At 43.7% G+C, this 22,032-nt stretch overlaps 1 protein-coding gene across 1 annotated transcript; it reads left to right on the top strand.

Annotated features, from left to right (window-relative positions):
• The first annotated feature begins 18,476 nt into the window (after window positions 1–18,476).
• LOC144889827 (uncharacterized) lies at window positions 18,477–20,047 on the top strand. Its single transcript, XM_078771032.1, has 3 exons — window positions 18,477–18,729; window positions 19,411–19,616; window positions 19,711–20,047. Exons 1-3 carry the CDS (start codon window positions 18,613–18,615, stop codon window positions 19,829–19,831), a joined length of 444 nt encoding a protein of 147 aa, XP_078627158.1. The 5' UTR covers window positions 18,477–18,612; the 3' UTR covers window positions 19,832–20,047.
• Window positions 20,048–22,032: the final 1,985 nt, after the last annotated feature.

Below are 22,032 nucleotides of genomic sequence, written 5' to 3'. Positions count from 1 at the left end.
ATGCGTGCACCGAGTCCTGGCATCAGCTCGCTCCCCTCCTGCTGTGAGTTCCGTTTACCAAACGATAGGGGGGTGCTTCAGCCAGGGGCTGTGACCAGGTGGACAAGAGATTATCATATTCGGGCACATTCCTAACACTCATTTACGAACTCGTCTTTCACATAGTTTGCAGGTAAAATGTATCTGCTTTGTTACCAGGTTAATTAATAAGTTACCAGTGCCAATTAATAAGTTACACTGAGTTACACTTCCACAAGGTCATCGGGTGAACTGGTATAACCTTTGACCCGATTCAAAGGTGGTATAGATGCGATCAGCCCTAGAGATGAGGATCTGATGATACGCACTATGCAGATCGAGAGTGCTGTAGACGGAGTACTGGGCCACCTGTCATACTAGCGCGTCCATCCCCGGTAAGGGGTAGGCATCCAGCTGTGTAAAGCGATTAACCGTCTGTGAGTAGTCAATTACCATGCATCGGCGATGGGCCTCACTCGCACCACTAAGACCTGGGCCCGCCACGGCGACCGGCTAGGTTCGATAATACCGTCCTTTAAGAGCTGGGCCGTTTCCTCCGCAATGAATTGCGCGTCTGCTCATGAGTAGCGCCGTGATTTTACTGCTACAGGAGTGCAGTCAGTGGTCAGGTTGGGGAACAGCGAAAGAGGCTCAATGTCCATTTTCGTGAGTGCACACACAGCAAGCGTGTCTGTCCCACCGAATTCCATTTCCAAACGTCCATGCTGCTTAAGAAAATCGTGTCCTAACAGAATGTCAGCACATAATGCAGGCAAGACCATGAGATGTACATCTGGAAACATGCGTCCCTTTATCACAAGTTTCAATCGACATTCCCCTTTTGTGCTGAGCCTAAGTCCTTGGGAGGCCATGAAGATCCGTCGTGTAGTCCCGAGGACCGGCCACCCATGTTGACGCACCAGCCGTTTATCGATAAAACTATCCGTAGACCCCGTGTCGACTAAGGCCCGCGCAAAAATGCCTTCGACCATGAGCAGAATAATGGCCTGAGCAAGGCCGGAAGATCCGGCAGGTATTGAGCCGTCCAAGCGAGAAGATCGCGCCTCGCGTGTGGATCCCACACCGGCTGCAGTTTTCCGGTCGTTTGAGCAGCCTCCGGAGGGCCCCCGTGCCAAACGCATATTTGGCCATGCTGGAGCAAGAGCGTGTAGTTCGTGTGAGCTGCCGTCAGATGGCGCTCGTGTCATGCGAGAATGATCGCAGCCATCTGCAGTTTCATGTGCTGGAGCAAGAGCGTGTAGTTCGTACGAGCTGCCGTCGGATGGCGCTCGTGTCACGTGCAGTGTTTGCCGCAAAGCAAGAGGAGCTTTCAAAGCAGGAGCTTGTCGTTTGTTTGAGGAGGGCGTTTGGGTGCCAGTCAAGGACGGTCGCTCCGCGGCCGGTCGTGTTCGCGCCATTTGTTTTGGCGGCCCGATGTATCTCACCAAGGACGAGCATGCAGCCAGGGGCCCACAAGGAGGAGGACTGCTCATCAAAGCCGGGTGAGGCACCCCGCTCTGTGCTCGGTCCGTTGGCTCGGCGATAAGCCCATTCAAGGTCGCACGAGCTCTTGTGCCCCGCGCGGTCTTCCTGCAGACTTTTGCAAAATGTCCTTTAGTCGAACACAAATGGCATATTGCTTCCCGAGCCGGACACACCGACCTGGGATGCTGTTGATTGCCGCAGAAGAAACACATCGCGTTTCGTTCAGGCCTTGGCCTGGCCACCGTGGCTGCCACCAAGCCGGAATCCGAGTCCACCTTGGGAGTGGCCAGGGGCTCCGCCGTAGTCGAGTCTGCTCCCGTATCCTCGGCGGTAGCCCTCTCCGGTCGCGCGAGTTGAGAAGTCCCCGCAACGACTCGTGTGTGGTCATAGGCGGTAGATTGTTCCCGGGTCTCAGTGTAGACGTGGGCCACCCATAGTGCCTCCGCGAACATCAGGTCAGCTGTCTCCAAAAGTCTGAGCCTCAGAATCGAAGAGCTGATCCCAGAGACAAAAGCATCTCGGACAAGATCGTTCTGGACTTGCTCGTGCGTACGTACCTCTTGAGTACTGTCCGCAAGTAGGTGTCGCAGCTCCTGGGTGAAGCGATCGATCGACTCGGTGGACTGTTGACGCCGCGTTGAGAGCAGATACCTGTTGTACACCACGCTCCGTTTCTTAATGTAAATTCGCTTTAGCTCTGCCACAGCGGCATCGTACGTCGTACATCGTGCGATGCTCCTGTAGACGCGGTGTTCGACTTTAGTCTGCATCACAGACAGCTTCGTTTCAGCGGTGGGAACGGTATCCTGGGCTCCGAACTGGTTCTCCAGCGTTTTGAGCCAGTGAGTGAACTCCGAGCCCGAATCCTCAGCTTGCGGGTTGGCGCCGAATGTCGGTACATTGATCATCTTGTGTCCCGCCATTTCCGTAGATCTTAATTGTGATTAAATGTCGTGGAAATCAATCAGGTCCACAACTTTGTCCCATAGGCAGGTTTAATCACAATTAGGTCTTTGGCATCATCCTGTAAAAATACAATCATGCAATGGATATCAGGATCTTGGCATCAAATATAAAGGATCGATAATAATAGTCAAAGCAAGCGAGTCTAGTATATATGTGCGGGTATGTACCATTCAAGACTACAAGACTTCATGTCATAGTAAATGTCACAGGAGTGGCTCAGCGTCGCGGATGTCCCAGGTCTTATAGACGCCCCTCAGTGGTTTAAGCGAGCATCACTCCCGGGTTCACCTTTGGTATATTTTCACTACAACCTTCACCTCATTGAGGCCACTAAACGTCGATGAAAGTCCTGGGGAAGATCATTCCATATCCAAGGAAGGATTTGGCGTCGGCGGAGTTCCTGCAGCGTTGTTGGAGGATTCGGATGACGTCGTAAACGTCACTCCATTTCATCCCAGACGTGTTCAATGGGTGACAAATCAGGGGATCTTGCGGGCCAGGGTAACACATCAACATTTTTCTGATTAAGATACTGCTGTACAACTCGAGCAACGTGTGGTCTGGCGTTATCATGTTGAAACGTCACTCCAGAGCCATTCTGTTGCAAAAACGGTAAAGCGGCCATTTGCAAAATCTCGTCTCGGCACCTCACAGCATTCAAATTCCCCTCAATCACAATCATTGGCATCTTTGTTGTAGCTGTTATCCCACCCCAGATCATAACGCCCCCACCTCCAAAACGATCCCCTTCCAGAACACATGGCCTGATGTAACGTTCACCTGTGTGCCTGTAGACACGTGTTTTGCCGTCAGCTCGGTGAAGAAGGAAACGTGACTCATCGGTGAAGAGAACTCTTCTCCACTCACGTGCTCCCCATCGCAAGTGTTGTCTGCTCCACTGGAGACGTCGACGTCGATGTTCTGGCGTCAGAATTGGCCGTCGGGCTGGGTTCCAGAACGATGAATAGAGGTGTTTTTCTGACTTCTGCACTTCTTAAGACTGCATTGAGTAGAAATGATAAGCGTGTGGTTGTCTAGCCTTTAAAAGTGAACATTGCTGGCCATTTTTCTCGAATATGTCATGCTTCTTGCGAATTTCGTGCAATTCGAACAACAACTGCTTGGCTGCGTTTCTTCGACCATTTTAACACACTCTTTCTCTGGTTAAAATCCAAAAATTCATTCACAAGATTACCAATGAAAAAATTCCATGTCACAATAACTTTTGCCTCTGAGTATATTTTTATCGTAGTAATCTTCAACATCACGATTGCATTATTGGATCAAGTTAATCATTATTATTATTAAAGGTAAGTTTAATGAGTTTAATAATTCAAGAAAATAAACTTTATTTTATGTTCCTCACACAATAAAACAAATCTGTTGTTGGTTTAACGGTTAAAGTGGCTGGCTTGAGATCTGAAGGTCTTGAGTTTGAGATCCTCTCGTGCTGTTAAATAACACCAGGTGGGTTGACTCAGCCTGTCATCCTTCCGAGCTCTGCAAAGTGAATACCAGCTTACTGGAAACATTGGGCACTGCATCAGCAGCACAGCCGCACTTTCAGCAATGATGCAATCAGTCACCACAGGCTGCATTCGAAATAATAATACCTCAATAAAATAAAAATCACAAAAACAATGCATAAACATGATAATTAATAAAAGGGTACAGCTTGGACAAATTAAAATTTTTTAGTCACTCATCCTATTTCCGAATTAGCCCCTAAGTTTGCGGATTTGTGATTCATGCGGATTTTCAAGAATGTTGCCGCGAGCACAGCAAGGCCCTTCTGTATATACCAGAACAATGTGTGGGGTATTGTGTTCTATGAATTCTCAAATTGACATTGTATTTAGGTCTGTGAAGATGGTCCCATCTTGCAAAACAAGAACTTTTTAAATGCTGCCATGAATTCAGTGTTTCGTGAATAGAGGAAAGGGTTAAATGTTGAATTAATGTAACCAAGCCAGGTGAAGAAAAGGAACAGAGGATTGGGAATGCAGAAATCTCATAAACCCTGCATAGGGTGTGCAATAAAGAAAGGAAGCCAGCACATAATAAAAACCCCCATGACCAGACCAAGTGTTTTTAATGCCCTCTTCTCAATGATGGACACCGCCGACAGGTTTTTTGCTTGATTCTGCAGGTTTTGTCCATTCCGTACATGTTGCTTATCCCGCTGGATGATCAGCTTTGCCTAAAGAAGCAATAACACTTGAGTTTTTCTAATGTATTTCGACTCGTTCATCAAACGTAATTTCAACAACAAAGTTTATGCTGACTGCAAGAGAGGGGGTTTAGCAGAGAGCAACTGCATTGATATGAGGTGCGCCAGACTAAAATGGTAGGAGCACCTGATGGAAACATGACTTGATGCAAGAGAAAGGAAGTGATTACAAAGGGATCTGATGATTATGTTTAACATAATGACAGACATTATAAAAGTAAATGCAGAAGTTTTGCAGAGTGGACAGAAACACGACCAGGGTCTCCAGCTTGAGAGTAAAGCAGGAGAGAGTTGGGACATGACTGAACGTTATGTTTCAAGGTAAAGGGTCTTTCACTCAGAGAGTAGTTAATGCATGGAATTATAAGCATCACCATGTTTTCCATGCATGGAATGACATTTCATGGATTACATGCATTACTTACAAAATAACCAAATTATAGAGAAAACAAATGATAAACTGGAATAAATCAATGGAACTTACCACAATAGGACTCGAAAACACCACAATAGGACTGATGGAAAGGAGGAGGGAACAAATTGAAAAACATGAAGTATTGTTATGAATTTTGGGGCAGAGTGATGTACAGATCAGGTAGATCTGTGTCGGTATCATGCTCTGCCTGTCGTGAAGACGAAGAACCATATCTATGTACATAAGCAGGGACCTGTTTAGCCTGAATGTCGGATTAAGTGTATATTCGTCTCCGTCACAATGGGCGGGGCTTGTTAACTAGATTAGGACATAAGGGTAAATTATCCCTTGTACGTCTTACCCTATGTGATTATCCTTCGCCCCATATGGCAACGCACAATAGACACTAGGCAGACCCATTACTTACACCACATATACTACTTCAATGCCCCCCTCACCCCTCCCTCCCCCCTTCCCCCCCCCCCCCCCGCAATAAAACTCACCGGAAGCCAGTTCGGAGCACTTCCGACAGAACCCCAGCCAGCTACATCACCAACTTGCATAGCAACACTCATCGCTCAGGCAGGCCGAGAGCCACACCCAGAGTGGCAGCAATTGGACGAGACACCACCAATAGGGAGACGAGGCAGGATGAAGCTCGTGATTGGTCAAGCCAGGGGCAAGAATCTGGCCAATGATTGGTGAAAGGAAGGCCGAAGAGGAAGCAGAGCGCCGATTGGCCAGGTACCACCGATGACGTGAGAGGCGAGCAAGAAGCGACGTGCGGATTGGAGAAGTGCCGGTGACATCACGAGACTGCCAATAAAAGAACTCGCTGGACGGCATTTCACCCTTCTCGTTTGGACCACCTCGTTCTGGATCTCTCTTGTTCTAGACATTCTCCCTGCGCTTGACATTGCCCCTTGCGTTCTTGACCCTGGAACCTTGCTTGTTGGGCGACAACGGACGGTGGAGCACTGACGATTCTCCTCCCATGTGTTCACGTGTGAGCAACGAGCATACAAGCGAGGCTTGTTGCTGCAGCATATGCTGGCCTAGCAGCGCATGAACAAGGGCACGTCGAGGCCTGGTTCGCGCCAATGACCGGCGGCCTTCCTCTCGTCAACACCGGAGCCACGTCCGGACTGCGTGCTCGAGCCTGACGATCCCTGACACACCTCTGCTGGTTGAGATAAGCCCACACACACACATGCACGACCCCTTTATTTTTTTTTATATATTCTCCCATGTGTGTTTTAGACGTCTGGTGTGGGAGCGCTCCATTTTAGAAACATTAGTTAGTAACCGGCGCGTTTTGTTGTTCTCGGGTTCCATTAAATAAACCTATTATTTTTGTACATTCCAATTCAGTTTTAGTTTGAGTTAATTTTCTACAGGATCGAAGCTGCCGCATGGGACCGACAGGTAAAAGCTTCCCGCTTCTTCTTCTTTTCTATCCCTCCCATGCGTAAATATAACATCCGCAATTGAATAACGCCTCAAATAACGCTCGCTTTGCTATCCGTGATTTCCCGGTCTTCACTGAAGGGAATCACATGACAAATGGTGTCAGGAGTGGGATTTGAACCCCCTGGAATAAATTGATGTCAAAAGTGAAGGATTTGGAGCCAAATTTTTCATAGGACCGAGACGATTTTTTTCTTTTTTTAGTCGATTGGAGTGGGGAAAGGTGCAAACAGTACGTCGCTAAATTAAAATTTTGTCTGAGGTAAAATACGCGTGCGGGAAAACTACTTCCTCACCGTGGATGGAGGAACGGCGTGATATGGAGGGGCGGAGAGAAAATGCTGGGATCGCTGGAAGTGTGCCGAACATAAATGGAGTGGAGCATTGAGATGGAACCTCCCCTGTCCCAGACCGGCAAATAGATGGAGCGGCCGCGATACCCGACCAAGGCCTGGCTAAATTATTGAGGGAATTAATGGGAGGAGTGGAGGAGTGAATGAATAATAAAATTGATGGCTTGAAGGGAGAGTTAACAGAGGAAATGAATAACAATAGTGAACGAATGGAAAACAAAATTGATGGCTTGAAGGGAGAAATGAATGCAAAGAATGATAAAATTGATGGATTTGAAGGAGGAATTGGAGGAACAAATATCTGGGTTAAAGGGGAAGATGGAGGGAATGAGCAAACAAATGAATGAACACAGGAATGAAATAAGGGAGATGAATGAACAATTGGAAGGCAAAATTGAAGGAATAACACAACAGCGAGGGGAATGAATTGATAGCATGGAGGGGAAAATGAATAGTCAAATTACGGACAGACTGGGGGAATTGAGGTAAATGTAGAGACTAAATTAGGGGAAATGGAAAAATGCATGGGATTAGAAAATTGAACTTAAACGGGATGAATTCACATTCAAAGTAGAGGAGGGCATGACCCAGGCTGTCCGAATGGGGGAAATGTTGGAGGACAGAATTGGTGCCACGAATACCCGAATTGATAAAGTAAATGGAGACCTGGAAGGCTATCCGGGCCGGGTGGCTGCCAGAATGCAGCAACAGTGTGAGGAATGGGGACTCCTCAAACAGCAGGGGGATAAATTGGCTGAAGAGGTAAAGGGGTTGGAAGCCCACGTAACAGAGCAGGAGTTGGTGTTTATTGATAAAGGCCTGTGGGGACCGCAAATGACTGATGAAAGGGTGAGCGATTTGATGCAGGAGCGACTGGAGACCCGGGACAGCACAATCGAGGTAGAGGTTGACCGAGCCAAAGGGAGCTTGGGGGTTGAGGTGAGTCGGTCCGTTGATGAGGTTAGAGTGACAATGGGGATCCTCACCACGAGCCATGATTGGGTACCAGAGGCTCTGAAACTGAATACCCAGTTGGGGGGGGGGGGGTGTTTTGGCTCCGAGCTGGATTCAGATGTGGAGGAGTCGGGAGATAGAGCCTCGGAAAAACTGGTCCCCATAGGAAATTTGGAACAGCTGCAGGGAGGGGCAGAACAGCCTGAGGATGGGGTTGTTACCTGCAGCTGTGGTGGTTGGGCACGCGATGCCAACATTTTAAAAAGTTAAAATAAATTTATATTTAAATGGGAAATTGATTTGGAGCAGCCTTGGTGGGATTTGGTCCCCGGGCTGTGGAATGTGGACCTGGAGAGGTCATTGAGGATGAGGATGGCCTCGGGTAAAAGTTGCCTCTTTCGAAATTTGGTTATGCCAGCCAGCTGGGGGGATGTGCTGGCGATATTTTGACATGGGGTCTGACTATGTGTGTCATGGTATGACCTGGGCCCCACGGGGGTCTAGCAGAGTGTGGCGTCCCTTGTCCATCGGGGTGCCGCCCGAGCGGATGTCTCGGGCCGACAGGGTCACCGGACTCTGGTGGGGGTTAAGACCTCCAGGTGTTCTGGGGTGGTTTCTCAGCCACCTAGGATGGTGCATTATAAGGACCACTAGGGGGGAGGTGTTGTAGGTCGCACTTTGGTGGTGGCACTGCGGACAGCCAACATGGGCCTGATGTGGTGACCGCTTGGGCAGGTGGCCTGACAGCTTCTCCCTGAGACTCTGCGACAGCCACAATGTGGTGACCTGCCATGCTGTGCTGGTCTATGGACATGGGTCGATCCGCATGGAGAGGGTTGGATATAGCCTGCTGGACAACCATTGGGGCATCTGTGGAATGTGATGGTGTGAGAATGATCTTCCACAGATATTTTGTTATGATTTGTGGACTCTCAGCTTGGGAAGAGATCCATGGGATTGATTGAATTGGAAATGTGTAATGAGCCGAGCATCTGGGCCATGCTTGGCTGGCATGTGTATGGAAAAGCACCCTTCTTTGGTGAGATTAGTGAAATGTGAAAGATATTTGGCATGGATAATCTCAGGAGTATATGTAAATTTAAGGGTGAATTTTGTGATGCAATGGTGGACACTGCACAGTGGCACCATTATTGATCCGGATGTGTTGGACCAAAACGATGGAGGCTGGGATAAAATTGATAGAGTAGCAGGACACAGCCTTCAACTGGTTGCGGGGCAATTGTGCCGATATTTTGGACGCGGGGGTGTGGGGATGTAGTTGGGTAGTCTGGAGGTCAACGTGGTGCTGTGGGCGTCCGAGGTGTTTGGACCATGTCTTTTGGGTGAGTCTCATGGTGGAGCATGGCTGTCGACTTGACCTTGGCGTGGTCAAGTGTGGGTGGGCACTGGGGGCTGCAGTTCAGTGGACTGGGGGATGTGGGCGGTACAGGTCACGTGATATGGATGCCACGCACGGCGACCACTGCCCCCAGGGCCGAGGTTTTTGGGAATGGTAGTGTTGTTGGCAGCTGGTGCTCACCACATTGGCCATCTGTGGCTAGAGCAGCCGTGTTCCTCACAGGGGGGCCGAAGGATGGATGGTGGGTCACACCCTTTTGGACACTGATGGGCCATGTTGGCGTTTCGGCTGTTCAATTTGTCCATATGGCCCTTGCATGGTAGGGGTGTGGAGCTGTCATAGCCAAATGTAGTAGTTTAATACAGTTCACCGTTGGAGGCGGATCCACATTCCTGCCAGTACAGTCGTGATAAAAGAGCAATTTGGAGAAATTTGATTGGTCCAATGGGAGAAATTTTGGGATTCTGTCGGGTGGATGGCACTTTGGACCTGACCAACTAGCAAATACCTGCACGTCAAGGTAGGGTTAAGGCCTCGATGTTTACTGTCCCAGGCTTCAGGACTTGCTTACGTAAATTGTGACATGTCATTTGGAGAAGGGGGTGGGTGAGAGTGATGGCATGGTCGGTGAGGGGATGGAATGTGTGCCACACAGTGGCTTGTGAGTGGCGTTTGTTTTTCTATAGAAGTGTTGTGTTTTCATGTGGTCGTGAGGTTGGAAAGTGAGTATGAGTGATGGTTCTTGTGATGTGTTTGGACATTTAAATGTGAATTGGGATTTCACATGGGCAGGCCATAGCATCTCTTTTGTAACATCTTCTCATGGAAATATGTGTTGGAGAATTGAATGGCAGCGGGGGAGGAAACGTTTTCGTGGATTTTGTGTGTGGGGAAGGTGTGAGTATCTGCAGGTACGGATGAAGCTCTGGAGGAGCGATGACTGCAGCCCCCCTCTGCAGTGATTACCCCTGGCAGCCAGTGGTGTCTGGAAATTGGAGCCCGTCGGTGGTGGGGTCTGGTTGGGCGCCCTGGGGGGAGAGACTCTCATCTACCCGTGAGGCTGCAAGGAAGACAGAGGCAACGGAGCCTTGTGTGTGGAGACCCCCCACCGGCGGGGTGACAGTGTAAGGAGCTGTTTGGCTGTCATGGGGCCAAGAGGTAAATGGGGTGGGGGGGGGGGGGACGAATAAGTTGTCAGTCGGGAGACTTGTTTTGGGACTGCGGGCACAACAGTATGAAGCGCCCCCACCATATGACTTGTGCTGTACCTCCCCGCTGCCTAGTCGAAATGCACACACATGTGAAATGACATCTATACCATGGTCCTGCATGGGGGTGAAATAAGTGCTTTGTTGTAACGAGTTTTGTGGCTTGATGATTTTTGGAATGCGTATGAATGGTTCTGGGTTTGTGTTGCATGAATGTGGGTAAAATCCACCGAGCCATGTCACTCACCTGTAACACCAGGACAGGGCCCGTGGAAATTTGGGGTGCATTGGGATGGCCCCGCAGGTAACGTTAAGTCTTGTGGCATCCACCGGGGGGAAGCGGTCTGTGGGAAGGGGTTGTACAATTTTTTTTTGGAATTTTTGAATTTCGGCAAGTTTGTTTAAGTTTTGTGGTTAAGTTTGGTTTTTGCGTGTTGTTGTTTTTCTCTTCCTCCCCAGGAGTTAGGCATGAACTTCAATGATTGTACATATTTGCATGGTTGTTTAAGGGGGTAGCATGTTAAGGAGAATAGGTAGGTAGCTTCGGCTCTCTTCCCACAGCCCTCCTGAATTATTTCATAGTCTAATTAAGTGAGACAGTAAGTGTTACGACTGGAATTGTTGCACCTGCAGTGAACCTAGCAGGGGCTACGGTTCGAGGTGGGGGGCTGTCTTATGAATTTTGGGTAAGAGTGATGTATATATCAGGTACATCTGTGTAGGTATCATGCTCCGACTGTCGTGAAGAAGAAGATCCATCTCGATGTAGATAAGCAGGGACCTGTTTAGCCCGAATGTCGGATTAAGAGTATATTCGTCCCCGTCACAAGGGGGCGGAGCTTGTTAACTAGATTAGGGCATAAAGGTAAATTATCCCTTGTAAGTCTTACCCTATGTGATGTATCCTTTGTCCCATATGGCAACGCACATAGACACTAGGCAGGCCAATTGGATACACCACACACACCAATTAAATTCCCCCGCCCCCCCCCCCCAAATAAAACTCACCGGAAGCCAGTTCAGAGCACTTCCGATAGAACCACAGCCAGCTACATCAACATCTTGCATTGCAACACTCATCGCTCAGGCAGGCCTAGAGCCACGCCCAGAGGGGCAGCGATTGGATGAGACACCACCAATAGGGAGATGAGGCAGGATGAAGCTCGTGATTGGTCAAGGCAGGGGCAAGAAGCTGGCCAATGATTGATGAAAGGAAGGCCGAGGAGGAAGCAGAGCACCGATTGGCCAGGTGCCACGGATGATGTGAGAGGCGAGCAAGAAGCGACGCGCAGATTGGAGGAGAAGTGCCGGTGACGTCATGATACGGCCAATAAAAGAACTCACTGGCCGGCATTTTGCCCTTCTCGTTTGGACCTCCTTCGCTTTCTGGATCTCTCTTGTTCTGGACCTTCTCCCTGCTCTTGACGTTGCCCCTTGCGTTCTTGACCTTGGACCCTTGCTTGTTGGGTGACGACGGATGGTGGAGCGCTGACGATTCTCCTCCCCTGTGTTCACGTGTGAGCGACGAGCATACAAGCGAGGCTGGCCTAGCAGCATGCGAACAAGGGCGTGTCGATGCCTGGTTCACGCCAAAGACTGGGCGGCCTTCGTCCTGCCAACACCGGAGCTGTGTCCGGACTGTGTGCTTGAGCCTGACGATCCCTGACTCACCTCCGCTGCTTGAGATTAGCCCACACACATACGCACGACCCCGTTATTTTTTTATAAATTCTTCCTTGTGTGTTTTAGACATCTGGTGTGGGAGCGCTCCATTTCAGAAATATTAGTTAGTAACCGGTACGTTTTCTTGTTCTCGGGTTCCGTTAAATAAACCTGTTATTTTTGTACTTTTAAATTCCGTTTTCGTTTGAGTTAATTTCCTTCAGGATCGGAGCTGCCATGCGGGACCGACAGGTAAAACTTCCCACTTCTCTTCTTCCTGCACGTAGATATACCATCCGCTATTGAATAACGCCTCAAATAATGCTCGATTTGCTATCCTTGATATCCCAGTCTTCACCGAGGGGAATCACACACAGTACCAAACACACAAAGGCGTTATGTCTGGACTAGGTTGAGAAACATGTAAAAAGGAGAGTTGTTGATCTGAAAAGAGAATCCGAAGGTAATTTTGAACAATCCAGAGACTCGTGATTGTTTAAAACAGTTTAAAACAGTTTCAAACACTATTTTATTGTTCTAAATGATAAAGCAAATAATAAAATTGCATGTGTATGCAAAACATTCTATATTCAAACAATTTTAGAAGAATTGGGCTTGCAGCCTGGACTTTTGAAGACCTACAAAATAGGTAACAATAATAAAATAGACTTGACACAACACAATATAAATCACTCAAAATCAAGAAGACTGGTCTTTTCAGATAAACACCATAAAATACCATTAGTTTACTTGATCCCCAAAAATGCACAAAAACCCTTGTAAGATTAGGCTCGTCATGGCTAGTATAGATGTAGTTTGAAACCATTGTCAGCTAGTATTACAGTCACGTGAAAAAGTAAGTACACCCCATGTAAAGTTTTGACTTTTTCAACATATTTCAACATACAGCTATTTGATCTTCATTTCAAAAATATTGATAGATAAAGGTGATATACAGTAATATAACAAATATCATGAAACATTTACATTTTGTAGTCCATTGTATAATTTAAATAAACATAAATGCAAATTTCGCATTTGTAAAAAGTAAGTACACCCCTACATTTATCACTACTTCAAATACCTAAAATTAGAATCAGGTGCACCAGCTCAGGTGCAAATGATTAGAACATCGTTAGAGAGGATCTTGGAGGAACCTGTCTTATTTAAACCTCAGACATTGAGTTTGGTTTGCTCTTTGTTGTTGAAGTAGCTCTTTCACGGACTCACATTCTGGAATGGCTCTTTCGCTCTTTCACGAGCCTCGATCTTGTATACAAAAAAAAAAAAAAAAAAAAGGGTGTGGCGTCACCATGCCGAAATCAAAAGAGCTCTCGGAGGCCTTCAGAAAGAAGGTTATAGATGCCTCCGAGTCGGGGAAGGGATTTAAAAAGATCTCCAAACAATTTGAAATCAATCATTCGACTGTCCGGAAGATCATCTAAAAGTGGAGAAGATTCCAAACAACTGCCAACGTGTTCAGGCCAGGCCGCCCCAGCAAGTTCAGCCTGAGAGCAGACCGCAAGATGATGAAAGTCTCAAAGAACCGCAGAATGTCATCAAGGGACCTACAGGTAGCTCTTGCCACTGTTGATGTCAAAGTGCACGAGTCTACCATAAGAAAGAGGCTGCACAAATTTGATCTACATGGGAGGTGTGCCAGGAGGAAACCTTTGCTGTCCAGAAAGAACATCAAGGCAAGACTAAAGTTTGCCAATGAACACCTCGGCAAAGACCAGCACTTCTGGAACAATGTGCTCTGGACAGATGAGGTAGAGCTATTTGGCCACCGTACCGGAAGACATGTTTGGTGAAAACCAAAGACAGCATTTGACAACAAAAACCTGATACCAACTGTAAAGCATGGTGGTGGAAATATTATGGTTTGGGGCAGCTTGGCTGCATCAGGGCCTGGGCAGCTCACCATCATATAATCCACTATGAATTCTTCATTGTACCAGAGGATGCTTGAGGATAATGTGAGGCCATCTTTCGGAAAGTTGAAGCTCAACCGAAGGTGGACCTTGCAGCATGACAATGACCCTAAACATACCAGTAAATCCACCAAGGAATGGCTGAAAAGAAAGAAAAGGAAGGTTTTCTGGAATGGCCAAGTCAAAGCCCGGATCTAAATCCCATCGAGATGTTGTGGGGGGATTTCAAACGAGCTTTGCATGCAATTGTGCATGCTGTGCAACAATTTTTTGTTGAATAAATTATTGCAAAGTCAATATTTCATTGTTTTTTGTTCAATTAGATCACCTTTATCTATAGATACTGTTTAAATGAAGATCAAATATTGATATGTCCACATATGTTAAAAAGATAGAATACATTTCATGGGGTGTACTTACTTTTTCCAGATGCGAAATTTGAATTTATGTTTATTTAAATTATACAATGGATGACAAAATGTAAATGTTTCATGATATTTGTAATATTATATCACTTTTATCTGTCAATATTGTTGAAATGAAGATCAAATAGCTGTATGTTGAAATATGTTGAAAAAGTCAAAACTTTACATGGGGTGTACTTACTTTTTCACGTGACTGTATGGGGGTGATGAAAATAATATATTAATGCTTTTAAAAATATCATGAAAAGATGAGGTTTTATTCTGGTATTAAGAAATTGTGTAACATTGATAATTCCAAACCTATAATCGACAGTATCCACAACATGAGTGACAAGGGTAAGGCTAAATTTTGTATCAACTTGTGCAAGATTTGCAGGAAAAAACTAACGATAGCAAAAAGGTGTGGAAACATCTTGAGATTCATTGATGATTTTTTCGCAATTAATGAGGGATTGGTATTTGATGAGATTTATGATGAAATTATATATCCAAAATAACTTAAAATAGAAGAGAAAACCAAACTCACACTTCAGTTTCCTTTTTAGAATTACAAATTGATATCCATGATAATAAATTACACAACATATTATTTGATAAACGAGATGCTTTTCCATTCCACATTGTACGAATGCCTTTCTTTGACAGCAATATCCTAATCCGAAGAATCTATTTTATGGAACGGTGGCAGGTGTAATAATTAGGACAGTGAGAGCAACCACACAAAAGCAATGAACTTATCAATAGATTAAAACAACTCGTTATACGTATGTTTACCCAGATAGCTATAGTTGGCAGATTAAAACAAGTTTTCTTTAATATCACAAAATGACACCAAATATAATTGGTGAAATGCAATATGAAGAGTAAAAATATTAATGAGATATTTGTATAAATCCATTATATATATGTATATATATATATATATGTATATATATATATATATATATATATATATATATATATATATATATATATATATCTATCTATATATATATATATATATATATATATATATATATATATATATGAACAGGATTTTTTCTAATTAATTGACATATGTGGGGGAAATTAACATTTATATTTTCAACATTTTATTTCCCTCATGGGAAAGGAGCACTGGTACAGTTCACCAGAGGACCGGCGTTTGAATCCTGGTCTGGGCTTGTAATTTCCCACATATGTCAATTAATAAGTTATAATCCTGTTCATTTATATGTAATTTTGTTACTACATCAATCGATTGACTGGTCATCATTCGATGGACTAAAAGGACATGATGATAAAAATATGTCGTGGAGTTGGTTTTTAAAGGAATTTCTGCTGCCAGCGAAGGTTTCGTAAAATAGATTCCAAAGATTTTCTCATGTCCCATTGCACTAATTTAGTTCTTCATCAGAAAAGTTAATTTTGTGATTCATGAAGACATTTTTTAAAGATATAATTTAAAAAAAAATTAATTTGCATCATCTACTCTTCTGCTCCATTATTCATATTTTAAAGATCATTGCACTACCACAAGGGGGTTTGCTACATTTTTAAACAAATTATTCACCTGTTGACTTACTTATTATAATTAATCGAACATTTAAGTGACAAATAAACAACACACGAGTCTTTGCCACATGAAATTGATGACACCAAAAACACTTACCTGACGTTCAGCCTCCTTTAATACTCGATTATGGACAAATATCATGATGATAAGTGGGAAGTAGGTCGAGAACGCAGAGCTAATAACGGTAAAATATTTGTTTGTGATGAAATCGCAACACGTTGGATCATCATAACAAGTCTGGGCTGCAGGATCGTCTGAATGCCACCAGCCGAGGTTGATTGGGAGAACGGAAATTGTAGCAGACATGAACCACACGCAGATAATGAGGGTGTAAGCTCGGCGTCGAGTCATGATGGACTGATAGCGCAGCAGAGACGTGATGGCCACATATCGATCAATAGCGATCGCAGACAGGGTCTAGATACTGGCAGTGACTGAAAGAATGTCGATGGAAGTCCAGACTGCACACATTGTTGAGCCAGTACTCCAATTTCCATCCTTCCTCAACACATGACCAAACCATCTCAAACTGTTTCTCTTCACAACATCCATCACAGGCTCTATTCCCATCATCTTTCGCAATTCATCATTTGTCTTCCTCTCTCTCAACGATACTCCGCACATCCACTGAACCTTTCGAATTTCCACCCTTTCCAGGCTTTGTTGCTGCTCGACGTTCATTACCCATGTCTCGCTCCCATAAATCATAACACTTCTCACACATGCAGCATACACCTTTTCCTTCAGCTTCAACGACACTCCCCTCCTCGTCAGCACGCCACTCAGTTCCCGAAACTTCTTCCATGCACATCTCACTACAGCAACCTTTGCCGAGTCTGATCCACCTTCTCCATTCAACATGTCTACGAGATAACAAAATGTTTTCACACCTTCCACCTTCATGCCGTCTCCAAGATCCAACTCAACATTTCCTCCATCTGCTGCTCCCTCTGTGCACACCTTACACTTGAATGTAGCTGCCACACTGGTTAATGACCCTCTCAAACCACTACATTTTTGATGAAGCCACTCAGCGCACATTGTACATTGAATGGAGTTCACTCCTACACCCTTCCTGCACACAGCACACAGCCACTTCCCAGTTCTTTCCACCTCAACACATGCTTTACCACTTGCCATCACCTTCGTTTTTCCGATATTCACCTTCAGACCTTTTGTCTTCCTACATTCCTTCCACTTGTTCATCTTCTCCTTCAGTCCATCCATACTTTCTGCAATCAACACCAGATCATCTGCAAACAACAACTCCCACGGTAAACCCTCCTTTACGTTCCGCGCCAGCACCTCCGTCACAGCTACAAATAGTAGTGGACTTAGTACCGATCCCTGATGCACTCCCACCTTCACCTCAAACTCACCACTGTTCCCATCCTTCGTCCTTACAGCTGTGCGCGCTCTTTTGTGCATTGCCATCACTACTCTGATCAACCATTCCTCCACTCCTAACTTCCTCAATGCCCATGTCACTACTTCACGTGGAACCCTATTGAATGCTTTCTTCAGATCAACAAACCCAAGAAACAACTTCTTCCTCTTCTCCATGTACTTCTCCTGGAACTGCCTCACAATAAAAGCGCGTCTGTCGTTCTTCTTCCTGGCATAAATCCAAACTGCATTTCGTCGATCTTCACCTTCTTCCTTATCCGCCTCTACAACACCCTTTCCAATACCTTCATTCCATGCTCCAATAACTTTATCGCCCGATTCGAGCCACAGTCCAGAGGGTCACCTTTCCCCTTAGTAGGTGATAAATGTTGCTTCTGGGACACCTCCGTTTAACATAGGAAATCCCTATCTAATGTCATTTACCCCCCTGTCTTTTTCCAAAACCATAAACACCTCTATTTCTCCCTCTATGAACCTATAATCCTTCTAGCCTTATGAACCTATGATCCTTCTCGCCTTATGAACCTATGATTTTCTTCCTTTATGAACCTATAATCCTTCTAGCCTCATGAACCTATGATCCTTCTCACTTACATGTAAATTTTCCTCTCACCATCACTTTTCTTCATTTCCCCTTAACACCTCTATTCCTGACCCCCTTGGTCTTATGGGCCTTTTACTCTTACTATCAATGTTCATTGTTGTTCATTGATCATTGATTATGTTCGGGTCCTGTGCCACACACTTTTTGTTAAGCTCTGCGCCACTTTTTGCTAAGCTCCGCCCACTTTTGTTAAGCTCCGCCCACTTTTGGGTAGGCCCCGCCCACTTTTTACTAAAGCCCACCCACTTTATAAACTCTCCATCATTACATTATTTTTAGTTAAGACATTACATCATTTTCTGTTGAAACATTACATCATTTTCTGTTGAAACATTACATCATTTTCTGTTGAAACATTACATCATTTTCTGTTGAAACATTACATCATTTTCTGTTGAAACATTACATCATTTTCTGTTGAAACATTACATCATTTCCAGTTAAGACATGCCCAGACTTGCCCACACTTGCCCAAGGGAATTTCCACAGGAAATGACACACCCAGTCTTTCTTATAAAAGGCACTAACCACACAGGCCTTTTCAAACACACTTTCTGCTTCACTTGAGAATGGACTACTATGCTGAAAAGGAGTTGGATAACTTTGACATTCCTTGGAGTCCTACTACCTGTGTGGAGCTCAACCTTCAGATTGATGAACTGGACTCGAACCTCTTATCAATGGAGGTAAGTTTATTTATTTATTTATTTGTTTATTTATTTAATTTTTTATTTATTTTTTAGATAAGACTCGTGTAAGAGTCAGCAAAGTTTCTTTTAATATTCATAGAGCTTGATTTATATAAATAATAATATTGTATTAAATTAATACGTTGTTATTTTCTCTCACAGGAAATTGTATCTGAGATACAAAATGAAAATACCACTTTTGCCACAACCTGGGGTGAAATGATGATTGATTTGTTTGAAGACCTTTTGAACAACCAAGACCCACAGAACGAGTTCTACCTTGATGACCCAGCCAAAGAGTTATACCTTGGAGACACTAAATTTGGGAAAAACAAATTATGAGGTCTGCCTAGATGGTTCTAACTGTGGAGCCTACCTTGGAGACTCACTAAATTTGGGAAAAACAAATTATGAGGTCTGCCTAGATGGTTCTAACTGTGGAGCCTACCTTGGAGACTCACTAAATTTCATAAAATTAGGAAAAGAGTTTTACCTTGGAGACTTTGAAAACTGGTTTCGTTTTGGAGACTCTACCTGTGTGGAGCTAAACCTTCACCTTGATAAACTCGATTCAAATTTCTCATCAATGAAGGTAATATTTTATTTTAAAATACATATAATAATTGTGTATTAAATGTAAAAAATAATTAATTAATACGTTGTTATTTTCTCTCACAGGAAATTGTATCTGAGATTCAAAATGAAAATACCACTTTTGCCACAACCTGGGGTGAAATGATCGATTTGTTTAAAGACCTTTTGAGCAACCATGACCAAGAGAACGAGTTTTACCTTGATAATCCAATGAAAGAGTTTTACCTTGGAGGCTCTTTGGATTCTAAAGCAATGAACAATGTTCTTTCTTTAATGACGTTTGATTTAAGGTAAGTTCAGTTGATTAATAAATCAATTAAAGTATATGTTATTTCATTCAATATTAGATAAGTAATTTTTTTTTTTTTTTTACATGTATTTCAGCAATATCAAGAAAGTTCGGGGAAGAAGATGCTGGAAAATACTTTCTTCCCATTTCTACTTTTTCCAACTTGAAAGCCTTGAAAGACAGAATTGGAGGGAAGAGGAAAAATATATATATTGAAATACGTATTAAAAAACATTTAAAAAAAATATTGAAATACGTAGTAAAAAAAAGAAAAGGAAAAAAGGTTATGCTAGGGTTAGGGTTGGGATTTTGAATGTGAGGGTTAGGGATGGGGTTGGGTTAATGGGTTAGGGATGGGTTGGGTTAGGGTTGGGATTTTGAATGTGAGGGTTAGGGATGGGTTGGGTAAGGGATGGGGATGGGTTAGGGATTGGGTTGGGTTAGGGTACTGGATGTGAGGTGAATTTTTGAATGAATGTCAAACCTCACAGACTCATTTATCTTATATTATCATTGAATTGTTTAAAAAAAGTTGGGAAAAGATAAATAGAATTGGAAGGTCATACAAAGAGATGGAGTTAAGAACTTTTTTTAATGGTTGATGTAATGGATTCAGTTGTTTTGACTAACAAATTTGGTGTTTTAATGTGGGGGTTGGGTTAGGGTTTGTACATTATTATGACCCACTCACACACACACAAAAGTTAAGCCCCAACTAAAAAGTTGTGGGATTCTGTGTTTGGGGTTCACAGATTTAAAAATGTATCCCCATGATACACACAAAAGTTAAGCCCCAACTAAAAAGTTCTGGGATTCTGTGTTTGGGGTTCACAGATTTAAAAACGTATCCCCATGATACACACAAAAGTTAAGCCCCAACTAAAAAGTTGTGGGATTCTGTGTTTGGGGTTCACAGATTTAAAAACGTATCCCCATGATACACACAAAAGTTAAGCCCCAACTAAAAAGTTGTGGGATTCTGTGTTTGGGGTTCACAGATTTAAAAACGTATCCCCATTACATTTTATTTATTTATTTATTATTTTCAAGGGTTATCATCTTTGTTTTTTGTAATTCCTGTGAATAAAATGACCCTAAGATTTCTTCTCCATTTAAATCATATAATTTGTAGGTCCAAGGGACTGTATCCATTACATCAACGATTTTAAATAATTCATTAGTCCATTTTTTTGTATAACCTTTCTCAAAATGGCTTTTCCATCTGTATATTCTTACAATATCACCAACTTTGAACTTCGGTTTTCTCAAATTAATCTCCTTTTCATATTCTAATTTTGTAAATGATTCTGATGGTTTTGATTTTGTTGATGAATGAACGGTATTATTGTAATTATCTACAATACCCTGAATTAAATACACCCAGTTTTGAGAACCGAGTTGTGTGAATTTTTTATATAGTCTCTCTTTCAAAGTACGATTAAAACACTCAATAACAACTGCTTTTCCTTCATTAAAGGTGCTGTATAATTTAATACCCTCCCCCTTAAGAAATTTCATAAATATTTTGTTATAGAACTCTGTTCCCTCATCGGTCCACAGTTTCTTTGGTTTTCTTTTATCCCTATCAAATATTAGCTTAAAGGATAACATTAAAGTATCACCCTTTTTATTTTTTAAAGGAACAACCCAGGCAAATCTACTCCTCAAATCAATAACGGTTAAAGCATACCTGTATCCCCTGTCATTATTCAATTCAATTAAATCAGCGGACCATATGTAGTCAGTGTCTTTGGAATAAACCTTCCTTCTTTTAAACTTGGTGATTATAGGTTTGTGTAATTCTTCAGCCAAAAGCTCCTCAGTCTTGATGACATCATTAGAGCCTAATAGTTTTTTGAGGGTGAATAACCAAGACCAAGTTTCAATTTAGCATTTATCAAATTTCTCACAATAAACCTATCAACTTTCTCTCTCAACTTTGGATTTTGTATCAAAGACCTCGTGGTCCCCATGTGCTGGCTTTCCCTCGCGGTCCCACTGTACTGTCTTTGTCTTTCCCTCATGGTCCCCATGTGCTGTCTTTCCCTCGCGGTTGTCAGCTCTTTTACGAGCCTCGATTCAGTATAGAAAAAAAAAAAAAAAAAAAAAAAAAAGACAAATTATACAACATTTCTCTGTCGGCTTTATGTTTTTCAGTCAACGTAGTGGTTTTCCCATAAGCAATATCATGCTTCATACACACTTCGTCAACCCTATTTGTAGGTTTAGACCAAGGTTTAGGATTGTCAGCCTCATCTAATATTTTATCCAAGTTTGTTCCTGGGCCACAGAAAGAATACCCTGGAAGGTGTAATTCCCCTGGAATTCCAGTTGTTGTAAATTTGCTACCTGACAAAAACTTTTGTATGTCTCCTCCACTTTTAGGAGAAATGAATTGACACTTTTTAGAGCCACAC

Source organism: Myxine glutinosa, chromosome 1, assembly GCF_964187855.1.
Source record: "Myxine glutinosa chromosome 1, kmMyxGlut1.1, whole genome shotgun sequence".
NCBI lineage: Eukaryota > Metazoa > Chordata > Myxini > Myxiniformes > Myxinidae > Myxine > Myxine glutinosa.
Note: the sequence above shows the minus strand (reverse complement) of the source record. Positions and strands in the feature narration are given on the sequence as shown.